Genomic DNA, 24,039 nt, shown 5'->3' with positions numbered 1-24,039 from the left:
TGTGTTGTTAATGTGGGGGTTTATGTGTGTCTGCGATAAAGACTGTGCCTGTTTTGACATGCATCTTGCAAGTTGTGTGGTCCTTTGTTATAAAAAACAAGGACAGCAGTTAGCTGAGGTGCAACACCTTTTCTCTGATTAGACTTACTAAACAGGATAATGATTCCCCTGAGACCATGTCTCCATCGCTCTGCTTGCCCTGTCACTCTCCGCACCGCCATCGCCATGGTGATCAAAGCCAGATGTGCTCACTTCTGCGGCTGCCAACAAAGCACTACTGTACTCGCTGTTTTTACAGTTGTCACTCTGCTCACTGCCACAGCCCTTAGGGAATCTACTCTGTGCTGCAACAACAAGAGACAAACCTAAAAACCTGCTTTATTCTCTAGGAACGTCACATTATTGAGCTGAAATAAGGGTTTATGATCATTTGCATTTGACAGGTGAATATCAGCTATAATTATATAGTTATTGTAACAGCATCTTCAAAATGAGAAAGGAAGTCAAAGCTAGAATTATTCTAGTTTTACAGATTTTCAAAAACACAATTTAACACTCACTTTTCTCTCCTTTGTTTTAAAATGTTTCCTTCTGTGTTATTTCAACACATTTGTTTTCACATTTCTGCTAAATCGGATGATCATTATCACAGAAACATGCACAAATGTTGTTATCATGCTTCCCTCTTCATGGCTTTTCTTCGTTCCCCTCTGCAGAATTAGTGTCTGGGTTAGTTAAACTGTTCTCCTATTTATAGTACATTTTTAATCTCACGCTGGGTTGACGTTTGTCTCCACTCCTGCGAGTCAAACTTATTAAACTATCAAGAAACCAAACAAAGAAGATCAGCTGCTGCTGACAAAATACAGAGGCGAAGCAAACCTGACTAATTTGTTGTGACTGCAGCGAATGAACATGCAGAAAGTTCAAACCACAGGATACCACTCAGCTGTTTGAAGAGGGAATAAATCAGCGATCTGCGACAAATAGCGAGATATTGAATATCTGCTGTGATACTTTGCAAGATTGCCAAATGTGAGCGATTTGTTTGAAAGAGCGGCGAGGGATGAGTTCTTGTTTTTCATGCCCGCTTTTAACAACAAAAACATCAACAAATATCCCTGCAAGACGGAACAACAAAGACAAAGAACAGAAAGAGGGCACAAATGTACAACGATGTAATGCAGCAGTGATCAAAGAAAAACCGACAGGAGACTCAAAAACACACCTGCAGTGACAGATGGAGGTAGCCCCAGTACAGAAGGGAGAGGGCAACACAGTGCTGAGCAACACTGGTGGAGAGGAATAATAAGTGTGGAATAATAAAGGAGGTGGGAAGACGCTGTTGTTGATTTAAGTAAGTGTTCAACCGCAAACACTGCACAAGCACTTTGCAAAGACGTGAACATTTCATCTGAGACCCGTCTGGGTTTGATCTATAAACAGGAAAGAACAAGGAGAGCCAGACTCGTCCCTTGGTGACACCATTAGGGTTTAGGTTTACCACCGCGACCGTCTCCTCCTGGATCTGAGCCCGACAACAAGGTGACTCGGCTCTGGGTGCACGGTAATCACACAGGTTCTGTCACACAGGGACGCTCTGGGTTGAAGCTTCACTGTTCAAAAAAGAGAAGGAGGAGGGGGGGGGGGGGGGGGGGGGGGGTGAGTTGTTTGGCTCTCAAAGAAAAGCACATACTATAGACAAAATTAGGCTTTCAGCAATTTAAAGGGGTCGTTTATTTTTAGTGGGGTTGTAACAGTGGTGTATATGGGCCCCTGGGTGAGCTCAGTTGTGGAGCAGGCTCTCCATATACAGTGTATTTAGGTTAAACAAAAACAAATAGGCTAAAGTCATTGTGTAGCCAGGCCCCTGTGTGAGAAAAAACTACTGAAGTATTGACACAACAGGGTTTCAGCCTTTACTTCAGGCAATAAAAAAACGACTTTAAACATCTCCTATTAGGAATGTTTTCACAATTTCTTTGCCACACACAACTTATCCTTTACGACTATGTTTTAACTGTAAAAAAAGTTAATTTACTGTATGTAATAAACGATGAGTACATCACAAAACCCCAGATAAGGAAGATGAAATACTTTATTAGATTTAGAGAGCTCAGTTTTGCATCAAGGATTTCTGCATTCATGGACAGAGCATTTACACCTTTTTTTTCTATTAGAATAGCAGCATATGAGGTTATCTGTTGGACTTTTATTTTGTAGGAAGAAGTTGTCAGGAAAACAACAGAAATTCCAGCATGCGAGGAAAGCATGGCATATAACTTCTCAGAACGATTTAAACTTTTTTTTTTTTTTTTAATCCATAAAGCATCCTTTAACGCTACAGGTCTTTTCACCTCAGGCTTTCAAAGCTAACTACAGTGAATATTTGCTGTGAGAGTTTCCATGCACAGAACAGTGGCTGAAAGAAAAACTTCCAGAGTAGATTTGTACACAGAGCTGCAGCCCCTGACTTTCCCTGTGTAGACTATGTCAACACGGTGTAAGAACATCATACTTTCTGGATTATAAAAAGCGGGTGCCAGTCAGCCCTAATCCAGGCAGCAATTACGTTTCCACCAAAACGTATTTGGCGAGTCAAATTAATAGCTTTTCATCACGTTTTGTTGGAGACAGAGACGGGTGGCTGCTTCCTTCCTCACCACTCTCTACAGCTGTGACTGACATCATCAGCACTGAATTACAAAATGATTCTGCCAAACAACCTGAAAATAGAAAGACATTTCATTTTTGCACCAGAAAATTCCACAGAATGCGTACAGGCAGTTATAAACACAGCAGTGACTCATGAGGAAAGGAAATTGTGACAAATATTTTAATCTGCTTTGTACCCCCATCCCCCCCCCCCCCCCCTCCAAATCCTCAGACGCATTTTTAACTTCATCTCCAATCAAAGTAGCCCAGATTGCAATCTGCTACACAATATGTTTTGCTCCACTTTATTAGGCCCATAGATAAACCTCATGGCTGGAACACAGGCCTGTGAGTAATGAAGGCTCCCTCAGCATAACAAGATCCTACCCTCCTTATGCTCTCTTCTCCTCTCAATTTGTTCCTTGGATGACTTTAGCCGGTCATTTTCCCTGCATTCCTTTCACAGGAGCAGGTCGGCAGCACAGATGCTGGAACAAAACATAATTATTTTTTAGTTCTTGAAAGCATGCAGGCAATTAAAATGAGTGGATTGACAATATCTATGCAAGTACAGGTTCTTCTTCCTGATGTGGACAAAATGTACTCTAGCTAATCATATTATATTACCAATTAGACAGTGTTCTTAACTGGAACACACACATACACGCCTTATGCACCAGGATTCTGGTAACTCACACTTCAATGCACATTTCTGCAAAAACGCAAGACAGACAAAAGTTTAAATCATAAAACAATTGGGAACACACATTCTTTTGGTCTGTATTTGAGAATCTAAATCAATTTCAAATGTGAAGCATGTTTACAGCACTTTAATTATTATGTATTGCCATCATGGCATGCCCTAAGACATGTCATATTAGGCAAAGTAGAACACCCACACATAATTACATAGATTAAAAAAAAAACACTCTGGAAGCGAATATAAAGACATCTTAATGATACAAACATGGAGGCAAGTCTAGCAGTGGAAAGAAAAAAACACAAAGAAGTTGAGCTTTACCAGAAAGCTGATTTTCTGAAGAAGAAGGGGACTTCCAAAACATCCTCACATAGAGCTGTGAAAGGACTTAAAAGACAGAAGGCTGATCTTAAAGTGTTCAGTGAACATCACACGGCAGCCAGATCAGGCTGATTCACTGAATGAGCAACAACAACAGCAGCAGCAGCAGCAGCAGCAGCAGCAGCAGCAGCTCAGCTCCACCAAACCGCTGCGTGCATCACCGGGCAGGTGTTTGTCTCTGGCTCGGCTCCAGATGGGGACAGTTGTTTTGCTCCCGGTGAGGAAGATATTTACCAGCTGACAGGCCACAGCCAGCAGACCTTGTCAGATAGAGGGTTAACTGGTCGACAGATCTCTCTCTCTCTCTCCTCCTATCTCAGCTCTAATGCCAGATGACTTTCTTTACTGTAAATAGAGCTGATTTGTGTTTTAAAGGATGCATATGTTCAGCAGTGTGCCCTTTAATGTCTTGTTTATTGAACAAATTGAGTGATAAAAGTACACGTGCGCCACACAAACTGTGAGTCAGGTGTGGCTTTTATTCAGACAATTTAACAATGCAGATGCACAGAGACTCTGATCACATGGATTTTTATAATGTGCACGTTATTAGGAAGGTTTTTTATGAACACATCCCTTCATAAATCACACTGTACACTACAAAAAAATAACCTTCCACAAGGACACTGCACACAAGTCTCTTTTTCAACACGATGTTCAAACAACATATTACATTTAATTAGAGACCTATTATCAGAGTTTTGAAAAAGAAAATCATACAAGGGTTATTCAGAGACTGTAACTTTTAAAAGGTTGCAGCAAACTGCAGGTATTATCACATCTTAAAAATTAGTCAGTATTGGCACATTGTTCTATTAAATGCATTGATTTAACAGAGAAAAAAAAAGATACACAGTTTTGCTTGTAAAACACAGAATGTCAGGCCACTAATGGACATTGGATGACATCATAGACTGTCCATGCCTAATGGATACATACAGGAGTTTGGGGAAATCATTGTTTTTACAGAGTGTGTTTTTAGCTGGAAAGCACTGCAAACTAATATCCAGCTGTCAGTGAAGTTCTATATGAATAGAACAGTTGTAAAATATTTTAGGAATGAACTCCTCTTCCAGGAATAGGGCCTCTAAAAGGTTGCCTATTCAAGCTGCTAAGTAGAACACATTAACATTTATCGAGAGGTGACGGCTTCTTCCTGCAAAGGATGTAGCACAAAGAGCTAGTATTGCCTCTGGTGGAGGTCAGGGTGGACTCATGGGTGAAGCACAACTTTTAGCTGGAGTGGAATTTGTGATTTGAATAATACAAGGGATTATGAAAAAAAAATAACCTGCACAATAAAGGATTACAGATTTACTTATTTTAAACAAACAGTTATCTTTTTCTAATTCTAACTCATTACTTTTGTGCCTTGACCTCCTAGCCAAACTGCAACCATCATCCCTGTTTACCAGTGATCACTATGACTGTTCACAGAGTTAACAATGGTGTGTGTCTGGTATGTCTATGGCTGGTACTCAGTGTAAAAATGCTGTTTATATTAGACACAAGGACATGTTGGAATTTGATTTGACGCTTCTTCAATAATTAACATTTCTTCACTTAGCATTAGCGAGGATGTGATCTGTGAACATTCTCTCTAACTGGGTAATTAGAAAAGGTACGACAACCACAACAAGAAAGACAACAAAATACCACAAAAATAAACCCACAAACAGATACAAAATTACTCACAAGTATTCATTTCTGTCATTCCTGAAACAAGATCAATGCACAAGACAACAAAACATTTTTTTTTGGCTTTATTTTATTATAAACCGGTCTATAAAAGTGAGCCATAGAAACAAAGAAATTACAAACATGCTTAAGATGTACAGTAAGTCCATTCAGAGGGAATAAAAGGAAAGGAAAAATACAGAGAGACAGTCTGGTAGATTTTGGATGAACGTTTTGTTTAGGTGTCATATTGTGGACGTGAACCGTCGGTGACACCGGTCCCTTTATGTAAACCTCACTGCGTCTTATCTAATATTCTAGCTAACAATGATATAGACATAAAACAGCCCAGCTCAAACAAAAACAACATGTCGATTGACATCCAGTAACTTTGATGAGCTGTGACAGTACAATAATATTGATCCTTTATATTAAGATATGTGTAGCTTTATAGAGTTGTAAAGATAATCCATACAATCAAACTGATGCTTTGAATCTAAAACACAGCTCATAAGGAATGAAAAGACTTGAGAGAAAAAAGAAAATAATTAAATACCAAAATATAAGATTAATAGAATATGATTCATGACATGCATATGAAAAAAAAAGTGTAATTAAAAACTAAAACAAAGCTAGGTCAAAATGATAGCTTTGAAATGCTACAGGAATTTTGGACAGCAAAATTAAGAGGAAACAATCAAATCACTTTTTTTAATATTGCATATTTCAGGATTACAAAGAAAGTGCTTGGCATTGTTGATTATTATATTGCCTTTGTCAGGAAAGTATAAATGACAGACTTTTTTTTGGAGTATACTTTACAGGATTATCAAAAATAAAGCAAAATGTATTAAGTAGAGTCTCTACCTAACACAAGAGTTTCCTTTGAACTTCTGTAAATCAGTCTCTTTCATGGAATAACACTTCATGAATGTGACCAGCTTTCTGTTCTGTACCTGCCTGATGATGCTCTAAATATATCAAATACATTTATTCTTTTTCTTTCTTTTATGTTTTTTGTATGTCTCCTTTCTGCTATTAATGTGTAACAAATGTTTTTTAATTAACTAACTTTTTCATTGTCAAAGGAAAATCGTTAAGGTTAAAGAGTTGTGTTGATACAATCCTTGTCTTCTCAGAGTTAATGCAAAAAAATTAACCTCACAAAGCCCTGAGTTTGGCCAGGAGAGCCTCTACATCTGACTCTCCGTTGGTGCTAAAGCTGCTTATGGCAGCGTTGGTGGAGGCTGGCTGAAAGGCCAGAGACTCAGGTTCAACCTCCACCTCTTTCTCAGTCGGTCTAATCATCTCTCTTTGCACCACTCTCTCTCTGTCCATCCAGCAGCTGTTAGCAGCGTTGTTTCTGTACCTGCGGCCGGACTCCGTTCCTGCAGCAGCCCTGTCCCGGGCTGCAGAGGGATGGCCTTCAGACTCGCTATGGGCCTCCTTGGAAGTGTGAGCTTTCACCGCCGCTGAGCCTGCATTAATATTCTGCCGAGAGCGAGACCTTTGTAGAGGTGCCTTGTTGTTTTCTGTGAGTGAAAAACAGAGGAAAAAAAGCAGTGAGAACAACCGTGAGAGCGAGGGAGTAGTAGAGGGACTGGCCGACTGACTCGTTAATGAGTCGAAGCAAGGGGTTAATGAGACTACAGATTGAATTACAAGCAAGAAAGAGAGAAGCAGAGAGGTTAAAAAAAAGCAAAGCAAGTGAATTGAAAAATGTAGTGTCAGTCATTCTGCAGCAAACCCACACGCTTTAGTACGAGTATGCACATGCAGGTATATGCTGTATATACATGAACTCACCTCACACGCTGGGTCTGGATGAACACACACACAAACACACACACTGTATACAAACTCTGATGAGGACAGATTTTCTGCAGCAGACTGTGGCGTGCAGCAAGCTCGATATGATGAAATGGATATGGCTGATCAACTGCAGCAGAAACTCAATAACGTTGTATGTCGCCCTTTTCCAATCTCCCAGTCTCTTTCCCTTTTCTCTTACATGACAACCTCCCACCCACCTCCCCTGATTCCACCATTATCATCCATTCTCCTTCCTCCGCTCTTCATCTCAGCTTTCTGCTCCTGCAGAAGTCCCTGTTCATCTTTCTTATTCCTCTCAGCCCTCCCCCTTCTTCTCAGCCTCCCGCCCTCCCCTCTGGTTTCCAACTTTAAACGCACACCCAGACAGACAGTGGAACAGAGCCACGGCCCAGATCAGACCTGCGTTCTGAATTATAATCCCTCTGAGTACATCTCAGACTTCATCATCGGTATGGAAGGAGAGGGGGAAATCCATATTCATGTGACCTTGAGTGTGAGGCTGAGAGGAGTGGCACGAGGAAAAGACACCAGCGCATTTAAAGTTTCCTGAGCATTAAATGTCTGGCAAACAGGAGTCAAACACAGCAGAGCAGAACAGAGCGACCCGCTCTGTCAGCCAATCGGTAATGAGTTTGGAGCGTGGCCAGTCAGTCATGACAGTGTGTTTTATGGGCCGCCCTGACGAATGACAAGGAACGTCCCTGAACACAACCTCTGACAAATAAATAAGGATAAAGGGAGGAAAGAGAGCAGCCGAGGAGGAACTGACTGAAAAATTAAGCAAAGAAAGCCAACGATCACACACACTCAGATCCACATCGACACCAAAAGTGGTTAGGCAAACAAGAAGAAGAGTGGGGGAGTGTGTCGCCCTGCTGCTGTGACTGAACATTTACCACAGCTGAATATCTAAGTCTCCTCTCATTATCGCTCTCTCTTCCTGTTGTTGCAGTCTCAATTGTAAAACACGACAATTATTCCCCGCTGTCAGTCCTCTTGCACCACACTCCCCCATCCTGTCCTGTTTCTCTTTCCGCTCTCTAAAAACCTGTCATCTATGCCCCCCCCCCACCCCCTGCCTCCATGTATGTTTCTTTTTTCTAAAATAGACTGCAAATACACATATCCCCCCTAAATAAAGCTTTCACAGATTCAGAGCAAACGTTCGAAAAATTATCAATCCTGGGATCAGCAATTTGCATTTTAATACCTTGTTTACACTTTGGTTGAAATTTAAAAAAAAGATGCCGTATCGGTCTTCTTTGAGAGAAAAGAACATGGCAAGCTGCTAATATCAAACATCAGTTCTGGACTAAGTTCATACATGCGTGTCGTTGAATTTGGCATTTATTAGCATGAATTATCTTTAAACCATTTTCTGCTCCACATGAATCTGAAATTATTATGTATGAAAAAGAAATACAAAGTACTGATTTGATAAATAAACACACACACACACACACACACACACACACACACACACACACACACACACACACACACACACACACACACACACACACACACACACACACACACACACACACACACACACACACACACACACACACACACTTCAATAGGTCCTCTTATCCAAAAGTGCATTTCTTTTCTCACTAATAGGCCCTGGCCTTTAGTGGTGAACATGATCAAAGTGCTGGCAAGTTCAGTTTCTCCTCACTCTGCCTGCCTGTGACACCTAGCTGCCCCTTCCTTTGAAGCCTCGCTAGATTCTCAAAGCGCGCCTTCATCTGAGCTGTAAAACACATCTGAGAGATGTAAAACACGTCTCTTCTCACAGGTTGGCCTCCTTTACCCAACAACTGACACTGGTTAAAGGAGAACAAGTCAAGTGGAATTTGAGGACAAAATCGTTGTCTTTTCTTACACACGCTTTTTTTCCCTTCCGGAAATATATTTTCAAAACCTGATGTAAAAATCATAAATATATTCTATTTGCCTAACCCAGGCTTCAAGTGTATATGATTTATAGGGTTAATCAAAAGTATATACAAAGATCTTCATTTCAAGTACTAAGCACCAAAGCTTTTATAGCAACTCTCACATCTTTGAATGTTTAGAGTACTTAACTAATTAAGCTTTGACTAACTCATGATGGACAGGATCAAGAATTAGATGGGAAAAAAAGAGAAAACTATACAGCAGAACCACAGAAATACTTCTTTTGTTAAAAAAAAAAAAAAAAAAATCTAAGAAATAATTAATGGTGAAAATCTGTTGCCTAAATTACCAACCTTTCAACTCAACCTCAGACAGGAGTTTCATGCAGCCAGCATCCAATGAAACAGCTAGCCTGAACAGAGACGGAGAGTTCCAGAGGTCAGGTAAATCCACTTCATTCTCATCCAACATCCCACAACAGACCTTTGTGACATCACATATTAGATTCCATTTCTCTTCCTACGCAGCAAAAAAACTTTTTTTCTAGTCCAAACTCCAGTGTTCTCCTTTAACAACAAGCAGTGACAAAAAGGGGGGTATTGGAGGGTGGGGGTGGGGGTGGAGGATGGTCCCCAAAAAGGAGGTAATTGTTTTAAAACTTGTTGTTGAGGTCATTGTCATCCATTTAAATGTTGTCTTTAGAACAACACTAAATGGTAGCATGTCCTTGTAAACAAAATAGATGATTGCTTCAGTTATTGCTTTTGCCCGGGAAGAGTTGGGGGCAAATACAGTGTGCAAGTATTGCTAGCTTTCTATTTAGCTTGCCTTGGGTTGACTGCTCATGCAGAAAATGTTCCTAAGCACTGGGTTGTTCTTTTTTTTTGTTTCATATTTTGCAAGCAACAATCTTCTCTTAAGATTCCTAGCAGGATAGCAAACTATATTCAACCTTTTTTTTTCACCATAGATGGAAGGAACACATCGCTGTACAGATTTTGTTTGGATCTGTGAATCAGTGTAGCAACGTCTTGCTCTCGTATTGATTTTCAGATATGTTGCATTTCATCTTTACACCTCGATTTGATAGCAGTTGAAAGTGAAACTTTCCAGGTAAAAGGGGGTAAGAGGTTCCATCTGCAAAGAGCAGTACATGATCAAACATCTCACCATGTTAGATCACTTTCTCTATTTCTACTTGCCGCTTTTGGCTGATGCAGATGAGCTTCTACTCATCTCTCTCCCTGCTCCTTCGGCTTTCTTGAAGTTTTTGAGAAGTTAGGAGGCAGACAGACTGAGACAGGGAGCCTCAGCAAAGAGACAGAAAATGAAGTCTGGACTGCTGCAGTGTTTGCCTGTCTCTATCTTTGCATGACTGTTAAATCTACACTGCCTGCCACCATTGTGGTGACAACGAACCCGTATACATGAAGAGCTGTTAAGAGATTGGACAACAACCCGCACATGAGAAAGCTTGGAGGATGGTATTTTCCAGTGCCTTTAAAACATGAACACAATGCGATCTTGCTAAACAACTAGTCCATCACAGACCTCAGTCTGCCTCTGTCCTTTGCTTTGTTGGAAGAGAGAATGGGAAAGAGAAACAGTTTGAAAATAATGATAAAAGAGCTGGCTGACTGCGCTTGTTTTGCCTGTTTCTGGCTCTCGTGCTGAAAAGATGTGGCTTTAGACTGTTCTGTTGCAGCATAAAACAAGTCAAATCTAAACCAAAACAGACTAATCGCTGCTCTGAACACTTCTGAAAATATCAAGAATTTCATGATGGACCCATGGTGGCTTATTAAACATCTGATAGACTGACATTTTGTTGAAAATCCAAAAGGCCCATTCCAATTGAAGAAACGGAGAGTTTATTTTTTTCTATCAGCAAATAGCTGCAGAGAGGAATTCACATTTTCCTCTTGTCAGATCATTTGGTCCATTTGCATTTGCCACTTCAAATACAGATGCAGATGAGCCTTTCCTCTCATCTCTCACTGCCTCCCCCTACTCCCTCGCTCTTATGAAGTTTGTAGTATTTGATCACTTTAAGAAGAGAGCAGTCGTGCAGCCTCACAAAAATGCAGACATTGAAGTGACTTCTCTCTCTCTGCGGAGTGACTGACACAACAAGTTGAAGTTAGCGAGATCAAACACACACGCCAAAAATCACAACACAGCTGGCTAGATTGGCAGTTTGCCGCATGTTCTGTTTAATGATAACTATTTGCCCTGTTTTTGCATCAACAAGTGGAACATCTGGGGGCCAGTTTGAAGCACACGGGTCAGGTCCAAAACATGGTTAGAAAAGAAATGTTGTGCTAAGTGCAGTGATTTCAACTAGAAATGCAAATTAATGATGACTTTCATTCCTGATCAGTACTTGAGTATTCATTCAGTTGAAAGCTTTGGGCAATAAAATGACAGGAAATAGTGGCATGGGGACACTGAGGACATAGCTCACATCTTTTAACCACCAAGAATCGTCGTGATTGTGGGGATTGATGTCGTGCCCACAACCACCAACGTCCTCAGTCATGCTCGGCCTGCTCAGACCTCCACCTCAGTGGCAAGGAAGTGTGGACAACACGAGGAATACAAAGGAGAAAACCTTCCTGCATATTATCCCATCTCCCCCTATCCATTTTATTTCTTAACAATGAGTGTGAATCTTTTACCTGCTCTTTTGTAAAGCACCTCTAGATAACACTTATAATGAATTGGCACTATACAAATAATGATTGATTGATTGAAGAATGTCACTCAATGCTGAAGACTAAATTTGAAAGTCTGGTCGACCCTGTGTTTACCAGGATAACCCCATGATTCTGCAAGATAAATGTAAGATTTCTTCTGACCTTTTAAGATTTAAGGACCTCGCGAGTACCTTGATTTAAGTTTATATTACCAATTATATTTCATTTCTTATTTACAGTAAGTACAGCATGCGTCTGATAAAGCAGTCATTGATCAGCAGAACAGTAGTTTTGTTAATATAACAGATTCAAATTTATGATGACTATATTTATCTAGAACTGTGACGACTCTAGAAGGCTTTCCTGCCATTTATTTACTCTTGAATAGAACAGCTGATTGAAAAGCAGTAAAATGGGGAAAAGACAACAACAGCAGTCCAAGTAGAGGTTTTGGAGGGTACAAGAAGAAATCACAAACAGCTCTCAGAACATCCTGTCCTCTAATACACAGCTGTGCATGACCACTGAGGCCAGACAGCTGATGTAAAACTACCTCATCATTCGGTCCGTGTGAGCTGGAGACTGTGTGTTCTCTGCTGTGGAAAACGGTTTTAATGTGCTTGTGTTTGTACATCCAGAGGACATCGAAGAGGCCAGCAGAGTGATGCTATATTTAAGAGTTGAAAATGTATGGTGTCATAAATGTGTGTGATGTCCCAAAAGTCCCCAAGCGGGTCTTGTAAAAGGTAACAGCAGACAGCTTGTTAGCTTGCCTCTGTGCATTAGGCCGGCTGTAATTAAAGATCATTACTTGGCAACACACCAGTCATTGAAGGTTTGTCCCCTTGCTTGTACATTGTGGTCACAGAGAGAAAAAAAACAGCAGAAAGGACAAAGAAAGGAGAAGCGGCAACAAGCAATGAAAGGAGAGTGGAAGGGTGGAAGAAAGTGGACGTTTAGGGAGAAGATGACAAGATGGGCAAAATAAACAACCTCAAGACTGTGGCATGAATAGGAGGCAATGATTGTGATTTGCAGCAGACTAAAACAGAGCACAAAAAGAGAGGGATAAGGAGGCAGAGAAGAGGAGGTACTATGGGGATGGATTGTTGACAGAGCACCATAACAATCGCTGTGGGTAATGTGAAAACCAGCACTGTTATAGGTAACTGAGGCCTGTCCTGCTCTAATGCATATCAAAGTGTTTTCCATTGTTGGGCTGTGATTTGTCGCCCTCCTCTTCTGTCTCTCTTCTCTCATATCCAAACGTCTTTGTTGAACAGCGGAAGAATGCATCACAGTATTAGTGGAAAAGCAGCATCATGTAGAGGGTTTTTAGTGGCCCTGTGTATTTATGACTGTGTTTGGATCTTTTTTTCTCTCACCTATTTCATGTATCCTTTTCTGCCACAACATTTGTGGCTAAAAAAGGTGTTGGAATGTTTGGTTAGGATAACAGCTGCTTTTGAAGCAAAAAACTATAAGCTATTTGGAACATTAATTTCCCAAAATAAGAAAACCAACAATTTGTTGGCCCAGTGTGTAAGAGGATTGAGAAGATCTGCAGTTTTTTCTTAACGTCTTTGGATTTTGCACATATTTTGATTTAGTGACAGTGATGAAGAGTCCAACAGTGTTGGCTCCTCATAATCATCACTTGGATGCTGAACAAATGTAAAAGCAAATTATCAGCAAAATATGCTTTTAAGAAGACTGTAGGATTTTTTTTTTTTTTTTTGGGAGATTTTCAAAAAAGCATCTGTTATTTCAGGTGTTAGGTCGATGACTTAAATAAAGCCAGCACAAAGGTAGAAAACACATCCACAGAGGTAATCTATGAACACAGTCTGTGTTGCCTGAATGGAAACCAGACTGGTTGAAAAGAGAGAATGGGGGCACTACCTTGACATTTATAGGTCACACTGTATGACTCATTGACAAACAAATCCACAGTAAACATCCTCATAAATATTCTTTAACTCAACATGGCAATCGTCAAAGCACAAATGTGTCCACAGGAGACACAGGCATAAAGACATGTCAACACATTTCACCTGAGATGCTTAAGCAGACATGATTGCGTCAAATTAAAATCAAGTGTGGGTGACAGAGTGAGCAGAGAGTAGGTCGGGGGTTGTTGGGGCGGTTTGCTACTTAAAACCAAAAAGGGCGATGTGGAGGATATGAAAGGACTGAGCTGGATGTCCCTCAAGTCTTCTGCCCCTCAGTGTGAACCCCAGTCACTGTGAGCAGCAGCCAAGCGTGACATTGCGTTAGCACGCCTTGGTGCGTCTAACAATGCCTCAGAAGTGAGCCTGGTTGCCTGCCACAAGTACTGCTACACACCGCTGTCTCACAGCGCACAGGAAGCTCTACTGAGAACACAATTAAAATAAACAATACAAAGCTTCAGTTTTTATGGACCTCATTAGTCCTCCTCTCATCTGTCATGCTGGCAATATGATGTTTACCCAGACCCTCCCGTTATAAAGCATTGTTGTCATGACAACTTCATTACAGCAGCCTTTTGAGGAGGTGACAGCCCAGATTCAATAAACTAAATAAAGATACTAAATTGAGCATAATTGAGAGTTTGAATGTTGCAGACATGCAGCCAATGTCATAGTAAACTATCAGCGTGTAAATGTGATAGATCATTTATCAAAAAAAATAAAATAATAATTTCTAAATATCAATTGTTAAGTGTCTTGCCCAAGGGCACATCGGACATGTGGATGCAGGAGCTGGGGATTGAGAGACGACCGACTCTACCAACTGAGCCACAACCGCTTTAATTCATATTACCCTTTTTCAGGGAGCAACATAATGGCTGTATACAGAAACCAGATGTAAAAAGCTGCATTCTGATTTGAAAGTAAAATAAATGTGTTTTATCAGCTGAAAATCATTTTTTTCCTGAAATAATGACTTGCCTTGTGGTCACATAACTCTAAAGAGGAAAAAAGCAACATGATGTTTAGTGTTGTAAATTATCCATCCGATGCTAGTTTGATATCTCTGCAACTTGTTCAAATGCATTCTTCTGTTTAAAAAGCCGCTGTCCTCGAGGCCACGGTCAATGATTTAACAAATATGCAATCTTTAATAAATGTGGTAAAAGATGCAATAAGAAAAAAAGAAAAAAGAGGTCTGATACTTTAGACTCTAAGCAAATCTGTCTGCCTGTATTACAAAGAGAAGATACACCTGGCAGATGGTTGTAGCAGCCCGGGCTCTTACTCCTGCTTTACTCTAATTATATCTACATGCAGGGTAATGGACTGAGAATGTTTCCTCATACAGGGACAGCAACACTTCCTGGGGTCTCTCTCTTCTTTTCTCTGCGTCTCCTACAAACAAACTCTAATAAAAGCAGACATCAGACACAAACACAGGGAGACAGCCTAACAGACACACATCACTGGGTAGAAGCAAACACACACACACACACACACACACACACACACACACACACAGTCTAATAAGCATGGGCTATTTTGCTTCTACAGGTGTACAGTCAGTGTACTCTGCAGTCTCTGGCATGAATTAAACATGTCTTGGTTTCAGGCTCTGCTACCTGTTGTTGTTTGTGTGGTTACTGCTGGTAAATATCCCCAGCAGTCAGAGTCTAATGCATATGTATTCCCCCTCAGTGGCTCCACACTAACTAAGGGTTTCTATCAGCTTCTTTCTCCAGCAGTGTACACCTGTCACACTGTGAGAGTAAAATATTGATCCTTCACACGCCTTCAGACACAGAGCTCGAACGCACTCACGTCTGCAGACAGACAAACAGACACAGGCACACATTTCTCTGTTAGTCTCCAATCGGTCGCTAACATGGATTAATGAACTGGATGAGTGAAGGGAGGTTTATATGATGGATGAAGAGCACGCACGCACGCACACACGCACACACGCACGTACGCACGCACGCACGCACGCACGCACGCACACTGCAGTGGATTACGGAGAACATAGCTGATAACCTGAATAAGACATCTGTATCCAGGAGACATTTTCAGCACTGTGATAAATGCCTCTGTAATTAAAAAGACATTGTACTTGATTGCAAGTCATTTCTGAAAACAAACAAACAAAAAAAAAAAAAAACAGCCCTGAGATCAAAGTTTCATATTCATAAGAATAAAATGTAGGCATTACTCATGTATTGACATTGTCATCAGGGTGTCAAGGAAGAATAAAGAACAAACATCTTAAATATAATTCCTTGTTGTATATTAAAGTTTGCACCGGTAGGGAGAAGAATTACCCTAAATGTAATTTGTTAACAACTGTAACTTTGCCCTCTGTAAGTCATCTTTCAAGTGCCAAAAGCTAGAGTTTATTGTTACTTTTTTCCCCCCCAGCATACTTACTCTCTGATGGCGAGGATCTAAATGTTTTAAAAGGTTAGGTATAAGTTTTTGTACGAATGAGATTTAAGACAACATTCAACAACATTCAAATATACAGTGATGGCCTCTTTTGTTGGAAGAACAGTATTTAGTCGAAAAGAACATGTTTCTATTTCAGAAAGGACATATGAAAGTAGAATCCCTTGGTAAGTAGATAAAACTCAAACCACAGCTACAGTGCTTGAAATGTACTTAAGTGGTCATTTTTGCCTCGCCATTGCACTGAGGTTAATCATTTCACACCCAGAATGCAAGACGAGATTGCATAACCCACTGTCATGGCATCAAAAGGTGATGAAATATTTAAAACTCCAATGGAAGACTTCCATCTTTTGTAGTCCCCTCTGAGGTGTTTCCTTTTGTCATTGTTTCTGCTGTCAGCTGAGGGCTTGTGTTTAACACTCAGGCCGACTCTTGACAGCTCTCAATATGCAGGGCCAGTCCTGCCAAACAGTCTTATGAATTCCAAACAGCCCCAAGTCATGCTCCATATTTCATTGAAGTTGAATATTTAAAAAGATCAACCCACTCAAAACCCTATAAAACCTATCGTTCTGGGGCCTTGTGTCCTAAAAATAAAATTGCATCTGCCATATCGCATTACAGACAGCCACATCAGCCTCCATCTCTTAACCATTTCCCTCTCTCTGTTCCCCTCTCTCCCTGACAAAACCCATCTGGTAACCAGCCTGTCTCCATCAACACAGGTTTTGCTCTCTCTCTTTCAGAGAACTGCACACTTTTCCTGCCTCCTTTATCTCATTTGCCTCTTCTTGTCTCCCTCACTGTCTGGAGCTTACTTTTTTTTTTCATTCGTTTATTTGTACTGTAACTCTCAGCCTGGAGCTGTCCATCTCTTCTAGGGAATCACACGGACCACCAGAAAGAAGGCATTGTTCTCGATTTCCTTCCTACAGTGTAATGGGCCCGGTTTCTTATTTCAGACTAAGAGCAAACGAAAAACATGAGACTTGACAAGATGCGGCAAAATTAGCAGAGACAGGCTGGATTGCAGCCTCCCTCTGACAGCTCAGTGTGGAACAGACCAAATTGGTCCAGACTCAAGTAAAGGAAAAGAAAATAAATAAATCCAACTAATCATTATTTAAGAAATGGACAGTGCAAGAGATGTATGTGTGAGCAGTAAGAGTTGTACTTCCATATGCCGACATAACCTACAGGGTACGGAATGATAATGACATTACTGCACTTACTTATCGGGATAATTATTTCTTACACATTATATCAATAACATTGATTTTACTCACAGTGAATTAAGTAAAACATTTGACAGCTTTGGGTCTGAATTCTTAAACTGCAACAATTAAACTATTTGTTGAAGATAAATGTAAGGCCAGTTGTCTTTATAATCAATGAATGTTTTCAGTAATTTTCGAAGCAAAGTTGTCAATTAATTGTCAGCTAATTGTTCCTTTTCTTTGTCATTTATGTTAGAATGAAAAGTCTTAGGGTTTTGGACTCCTGTTTGGATGAAAAAAAGCACATAAGGAGATTTCATATTGAGCTCTGGAGCATTTTTTCATTTTCTTTATCATATTTTAGTAGATTAATTAAGAAAAGAATCGTCGGTTAGCTGCAGTTTCCCCTGTTATAACTCTATCTGAATTTCAAAAGACTAGTGTCAACTTTCATCAAGTCAAGGACCTTGTGAGATTTCCTATATCCTAAATATACAGTATATACATTTAGATTGCTCTTTGTTGTGTAACGACAGCAGTCAGACCGGGGGGGGGGGGGGGGGGGGGGGTATGTGAGTCAGGACCTATTTTTACATTGCAGTTAGAATCTGTAAAACTCCTACTTAGAAAACTGCTTGTCAGATTGTGTCTGTTATTCAACAATTCATAAAAGCTTGTTTTGTAACCATTACCATGTATGACTCAAATTAATTATTATAATAGAGACACTTACCTAATGAGTGACAAGAGGTTCATTCATAAAAAAAACATCCTCCAAAATGTTTCACAGCACTAACGGTAGACCACTCAGTTACTTATTCAATATTCCATCAGAAATCTACAAAAGATAAGGCACAACTACTGATTGAAAATAAATTATATCCCAAAAGAAAATGAAAGTTGAATCTTAGGTTAAATGCTGTCAAGAGTTCAGCTCCATTTCAACATAATGGTAATGTATTACACAGTGACTGAATCCAATATTAAATCAATCCAAAATGTAGGTTAACATGACAACATGTATGAGCACTGAAGGCATGTCTACTGACACAGAACACAAAAAAAAGCGATTTATATTTCTCTACTCACTGATTTTTACAATATGCTAATTTTACGCTTCCACTTGATTTCAGATATAATCTTTGATGAATAAACATGACACACACATGCAGAAGCCCGTGGGGCAGGAGGCGTGTGCAGACACCCACCCACCAGTTGGCAGGAAGAAATGAGATCAAATCAACCCGTATCAGAATTAAAATTAAGAGACAGGAAAGATCAAGCCAAGCTGGTGCAAGACTGGGTGATATTGTTGTTAAATATATAAATACAATCGACATATAATTGGCGGATTTTAACATATGGTGCTTCGCTGCTCAGGGGGGTAAGTGTAAGATGCAGTTTATATCATCAAAAAAACTATTTTTTTTAAGACAAATAAATGAAAGCCCTTCTTCAGGCATTAAATATCAGGGGAAAAACTGCAAGGGAACAAAGAGTAACAGAACCACAGAAAGCGTGTGCATGCAGAGGCTAGCATGTGCTCCATGTTGACACACTGTTTAAGCAAACCTAACACTTCCTGCAGCTGCTTCAAAGTAAACTCTTCCACAAACATTTTTTGTGGCTTTCCTGAGAAACAAAGTGAAGTAGTTAAATAAGGACAAATTAGTTTCTCTGGCTTCACTAATTAGAGACGACAGCTGAAAGCGGAGAACCCAAATTCAGACTTAAAAACAGCAAATAAGAAACTTATGGGTCATGTTGTAGATGCTGCATGATTTTTTTTCCCAACTATGTATTGTACGTCCAAAGAGCTGCAAGTTGCACGGTCAGTGCCTGAATATAACAAAGTTTTGTACTGCTGCAGCATCATGTTGCTCAAAAGAATAGCCTGAAATAGCAATATGTTGGTCTGTCTCCTTCTTTTCATCAGTTCCACTCTGAGTCATCAGAGGAAAGAAAGCAAAATTCTCATAGCTCCACCGCAGAGCTTTGGGGTAATATTGCTATGCTCTCCTGCAACCATCGGAGCTCACTGACCTATCAATGCAATTAGAATCATGGCTGTGTCCCAGTGAAGGTCAGCATGCACCACTCAGACTAACGCATGGAGAGAAACAGAAAGACAGCGAGAGAGTGCGGAAAGCAGTCAGAGGGGAAACAAATTAAGTGACAGGGCGGCATGGCTGAGTTTAGCTCGGCCTCTGTCCAGGGGCCTCTGCCTCTCACACAGGCCTGGCAATTAAAAATACATGCATCAGTGGTCCACGCAACTCACTGAAGAACATATAATAATACACTTACAGAAACCAAACACTTGTAAAAGGACACAGTCATTCGCCACAGTGTGCAGCCAAATGTGCACCTTATTCCATATTCCTCATGCACTTAGAACTGATGACCGGCCACGGCTTTTCAATTCAATGAACCTCTAATCAATGCAGCAGACAAATGATGTCGCGGAATAGGAGGTTGTACACATCACGGCTCAGGGGAACACATTAACCCAATCACCTCGAAAGGTATGGATCTGCCCAAAGAGAGCTGTAGTTCATCATGCAAACCCGGAGTCCTCTACAGAACAGACATTAGTAGGCCAAGGACAAGGGTGTTGATGAAATTGGACCATATTGATTCAAATCAATAGAAGGCCAAAGAGAGGTGGAAGTCCTCTCCAGATGAGGAAACACATTGAAATCATGGAGCTCCATTTTGTAGCCAGTTGTTAGCAAACACCCAAGGGAAAACTTTCAGGCTGAGTGGGACCTGAAGCAGTGACCTCACTGTGTGTGTGTGTGTGTGTGTGTGTGTGTGTGTGTGTGTGTGCAATAAATGATTATGAGTCAACTTCCAAGTGTGTACGAAAATCCCATCACTGGTATAGTAGATGTGTGTAATATCTGTGCATGTATTGATGGTTTAGTACAAAAGCATTCTTAACAGATCTGGCCTTAGGGAGAGTGCAAGGCTTTACTGTAAGTGTGTCATCCATCTCATTCCTTCTGAGAGCCCCCATGGGACCCATAGCAATCCATGTTCCCCTCAGATATGTTCTATGTCCTCTACATACAGTCAGTGGACAATAGAAAGGGTTAATACCAGAAATGGCTGGCGGAGGTATACTGTAAAAAGAGTCACACATTGAAAGCATCGACTATGAGAAAGAGAGTCTGGGAATAAAAAATGTGCATGCATCTCTACATGACTGCACCAACAACTAGACAATCACGAAGAGTCCTGCTGACAAAGTACCTTGCCTTACACACAAATGAACTGCTTCACTAGTTCAGTGCTCATTGTTAGCCCTGACCTACAGAAACATGTGAAGCAGATGTGGAACAGGAGGTGCCTGGGTAATTTACCTCTTTGTACAGGGTCATGGTTAAAATTCACATTCACAGTTTTCCCTTGGATGAAAACCTTGAAAGAAATCAAAGCGGAGACACACGTGTGCCTTAACACACACACATACCCGCACAGAGGGTGTCACGATTCACCAGTTGGAATCAATGCGCTGGGCTTAATGTCTAAGATACAGCCGCATTGATTGAAGCTGCTTGAATCAGGGCAAAGCTGGGAGGGAATCGCAGCTGAATCAATGTCGACATTTCAGTATCAGAAAAGCCTGATATGACAGGCATATCTTTTTTTTTTTTTCATGAACAGCTAATAATGTCTTAAAGTCTGTTTCCCTCTCTTGTACCTGCCAGTATGTCAGCTTAGTGAAAGTTCAGATCATGTTGACCACCCCTCGCTCAAAAGTGGAGGAGGAAAAAAAACACAAAGTTTGCTCTTTACGGCCCAACATGCCACTTTTGTCAGGGGTTTTGGACAAACACAGCCCTGGGACAGACAGAGTTTGAATGTTTATGTTTAAGTTTTAAAACCAGAATAAATTGGGACAAAATCGATAGTCCTCTCATGAACTTTCAGCTTTAAATAATCAATTCTTAGAGACGCCACAAGGTTGTATCATGCTGTGTCACATGTAGCTGTATTAACAAATTGTGTTGAAATGTTGCATTCGAGAAAAAATACATACTCTTTAACTACATGTTCAATGAATCAATGTCAGCGCAAAAGACACATCCCGTATCAGAAACTAGCACAGTTGTACCATTTATTCAGTGCAATCAGATGTACAAAATAACACCTAGCTGTGTGTTTGTTTTCTTTAATCAGCCAATGAAGAGAACAATGGCTCAGTGTGAGACATCTGAGCATACAGGAGCGCCTGCGGCACAATCCTACTTGTAATTATCAAAACACCAATCAGCGAACACACAAAAGACAAACAGGAACAAAGTAGAAATGGAGGGGGGAAACAAACAAGTAAATAACCTCAGAAGACAACACACCATGACAGCATGTAACACCCTCTCTCTGAGAACTATCAGGGAAGCTTTGGTGCTGGTGTTTGTTGCTCGCATTGATCAGACAGGCGAATTAAACGGGAGCCGAGAATAGGGCTATGTAGTCAGATGTGTGTGTGCTTTGGAAAGTTAGTTAAATGGCAGCTACTATGAGACGAAGCTGTCTCATTATGACTTAGTAGAAAGACACAGAATCGCCACTGAGTATGTCACTGTCAGACTGACACCTGGGATACACATCAATACATGATGCATGTATTGTCTGACCTATTGTGTTATGAGGTCATTGCCAATACCCAGCCCTGGCCTCATTCTCATGTAAGGTCAGTACATAGAAGAACAGGCACAATAGGATTAAAATAATGAAGAGGGCAGCATGTGCAGAAAGTAAACTAGGAAATTGTAAAAGTCAGAAGTAAACATAGGCAACAGTTGGCCTGAAACCTGTCTGGGTATACATCCATGACTGCAATTACAGTAGTCAGCTCAGTGATGCTATTCTATAGCTCTGGGCATGCACAAATCACATTTTGTTTGCACTAATTTCATATCTGCCAAACCACTTGGCGAGGAGGCCAAGCTGACATAGTTATTGGAATTGCTTCATTCTGGACACAATCAGACATCTCTAAACCCAGAAGGAAGATAACTGGAGGAAAACCAGCTTACATATCCGGTAAGACTCCGGGGTATTAGCTGGGTTTACAACAGCCACACACTTAGCACTAGTCTGCAACAATAATCTTGTTCAGCAACTGTGGATGGAAGATGATGAGAAATGCTAGATTTGATATCATTTGGCAAATGATTATAGAATTAATAATGCCAAACAGAAAGTCTACATTTTAGACATGCCAATGAGCAAATTAAATTGAGAAGCAAATATATTTGCTGGGCAAATGCATTCCCCTGGGCACTGCTTTAAAAACAAAATGTAAAAAGATTGGGTCCGGATTGGGATACACAATTCAATTGTAGTATTAAATAATGTTTTAATGTTACTTTTATTAACACTTATTTGATGGTGAAACACAGTGCATTTCTTTGAGTTGCTAAATATCAAATTTACAGTTAGTTTGCCAAAGAGCAAATGTTTGGCTGTGTGAAAATCATGGCTATCCGTTGCACTAATAATTGCATGTGGAAAAAAAACACCACTATCATTCCAAAGAAGTGTTTTTAGGCAACGTATGCCCATCTATAGCAGTAAAGTATGCTAGTTAAACACTGCACAGATGTGAAATCAAAACCAGAGGCATAGTACTAATATATAGTATGTTATTTCCTGTGTCTTTCTTTTTTTCCTTCTGTGTGCAACAGCATTTTTTACAACAAACTAATCAGCTGCTGGCACTCAAAGGGAACCATACACACCTTACATACACAGAGAATAAATAAATAGTTTCTATTCCGATAAATAACTCAAAGGCTTACATAGAGTAAGTGTGACACTGAATATTCGCCAAGGCTGACTTTCTTTGCTGGTGATATCTGAACTTCACTGCGTGTTTATGACTTTGATCACGACTAAATGACAGGTGTGGATTCTGAAAAGATTAAGCACTGATACCGTGTTTCCTTCCAGACCAAGTCTTTCATGAATATGATATTGGAGGCTTCACAAATAGCATCTCTCTTTCTGCATCTCTGTCTATTTAAAGGATTTTCTGCAAATATCTAATTCTGAATTAAACAGGTTGTAATCACCAAGGTTCTAACACAAACAGTCAGCCGAGGTGTACCTGGAACAGAACCAATGCAATCAACGCAGACACCCACTGGAACCGGCTGCTGTGTGGTGCTGGATGGTGACTACTAATGGTTCATTGCCATAGGTGGGTGGAGGAGAAGAAAGAGAGAGAGAGGTGATCTTTGTAGAGCTCATGTTTTCTACACAGCATGTTCAGTCAGGGTTGTAAATAAAACACAGGAAACAGAGCAGAAGAAAAAAGGCCAAAAAAGTAAGATCCACAGAAAAGTTATTTTTCCTCCTCTCAGAAAACACAAAAAGGGAAATGGCTAATGAAGCTTGACTGCACATGTAAATGTAAAGATGCATTAATTTTTCCAAGTATGTACCGTACATCAATTATTTTACTCACCATAGCAACAGGAGCAAGACGTCTATTGCCTGATATGCAACTTTAGCTTATGAATCCTTTATACCCAACTACCTGGATCTCATTATAACCCGGTTAGATG

General features: G+C 40.4%; 1 protein-coding gene across 3 annotated transcripts in view; it reads right to left on the bottom strand.

Moving 5' to 3' along the window:
• Positions 1 to 5,483: 5,483 nt before the first annotated feature.
• Positions 5,484 to 24,039, bottom strand: part of LOC132972636 (protein diaphanous homolog 3-like) — a 167,446-nt gene continuing 148,890 nt past the window's right edge. For all 3 annotated transcript variants that reach the window (XM_061035619.1, XM_061035634.1, XM_061035628.1), the window contains one exon: positions 5,484 to 6,945. In XM_061035619.1, coding sequence (XP_060891602.1) covers positions 6,575 to 6,945 — 371 coding nt within the window. In that variant the 3' untranslated portion in view covers positions 5,484 to 6,574. The remainder of the gene's footprint in view (positions 6,946 to 24,039) is intronic.

The sequence above is a fragment of the Labrus mixtus genome, chromosome 1, assembly GCF_963584025.1.
Source record: "Labrus mixtus chromosome 1, fLabMix1.1, whole genome shotgun sequence".
NCBI lineage: Eukaryota > Metazoa > Chordata > Actinopteri > Labriformes > Labridae > Labrus > Labrus mixtus.
Note: the sequence above shows the minus strand (reverse complement) of the source record. Positions and strands in the feature narration are given on the sequence as shown.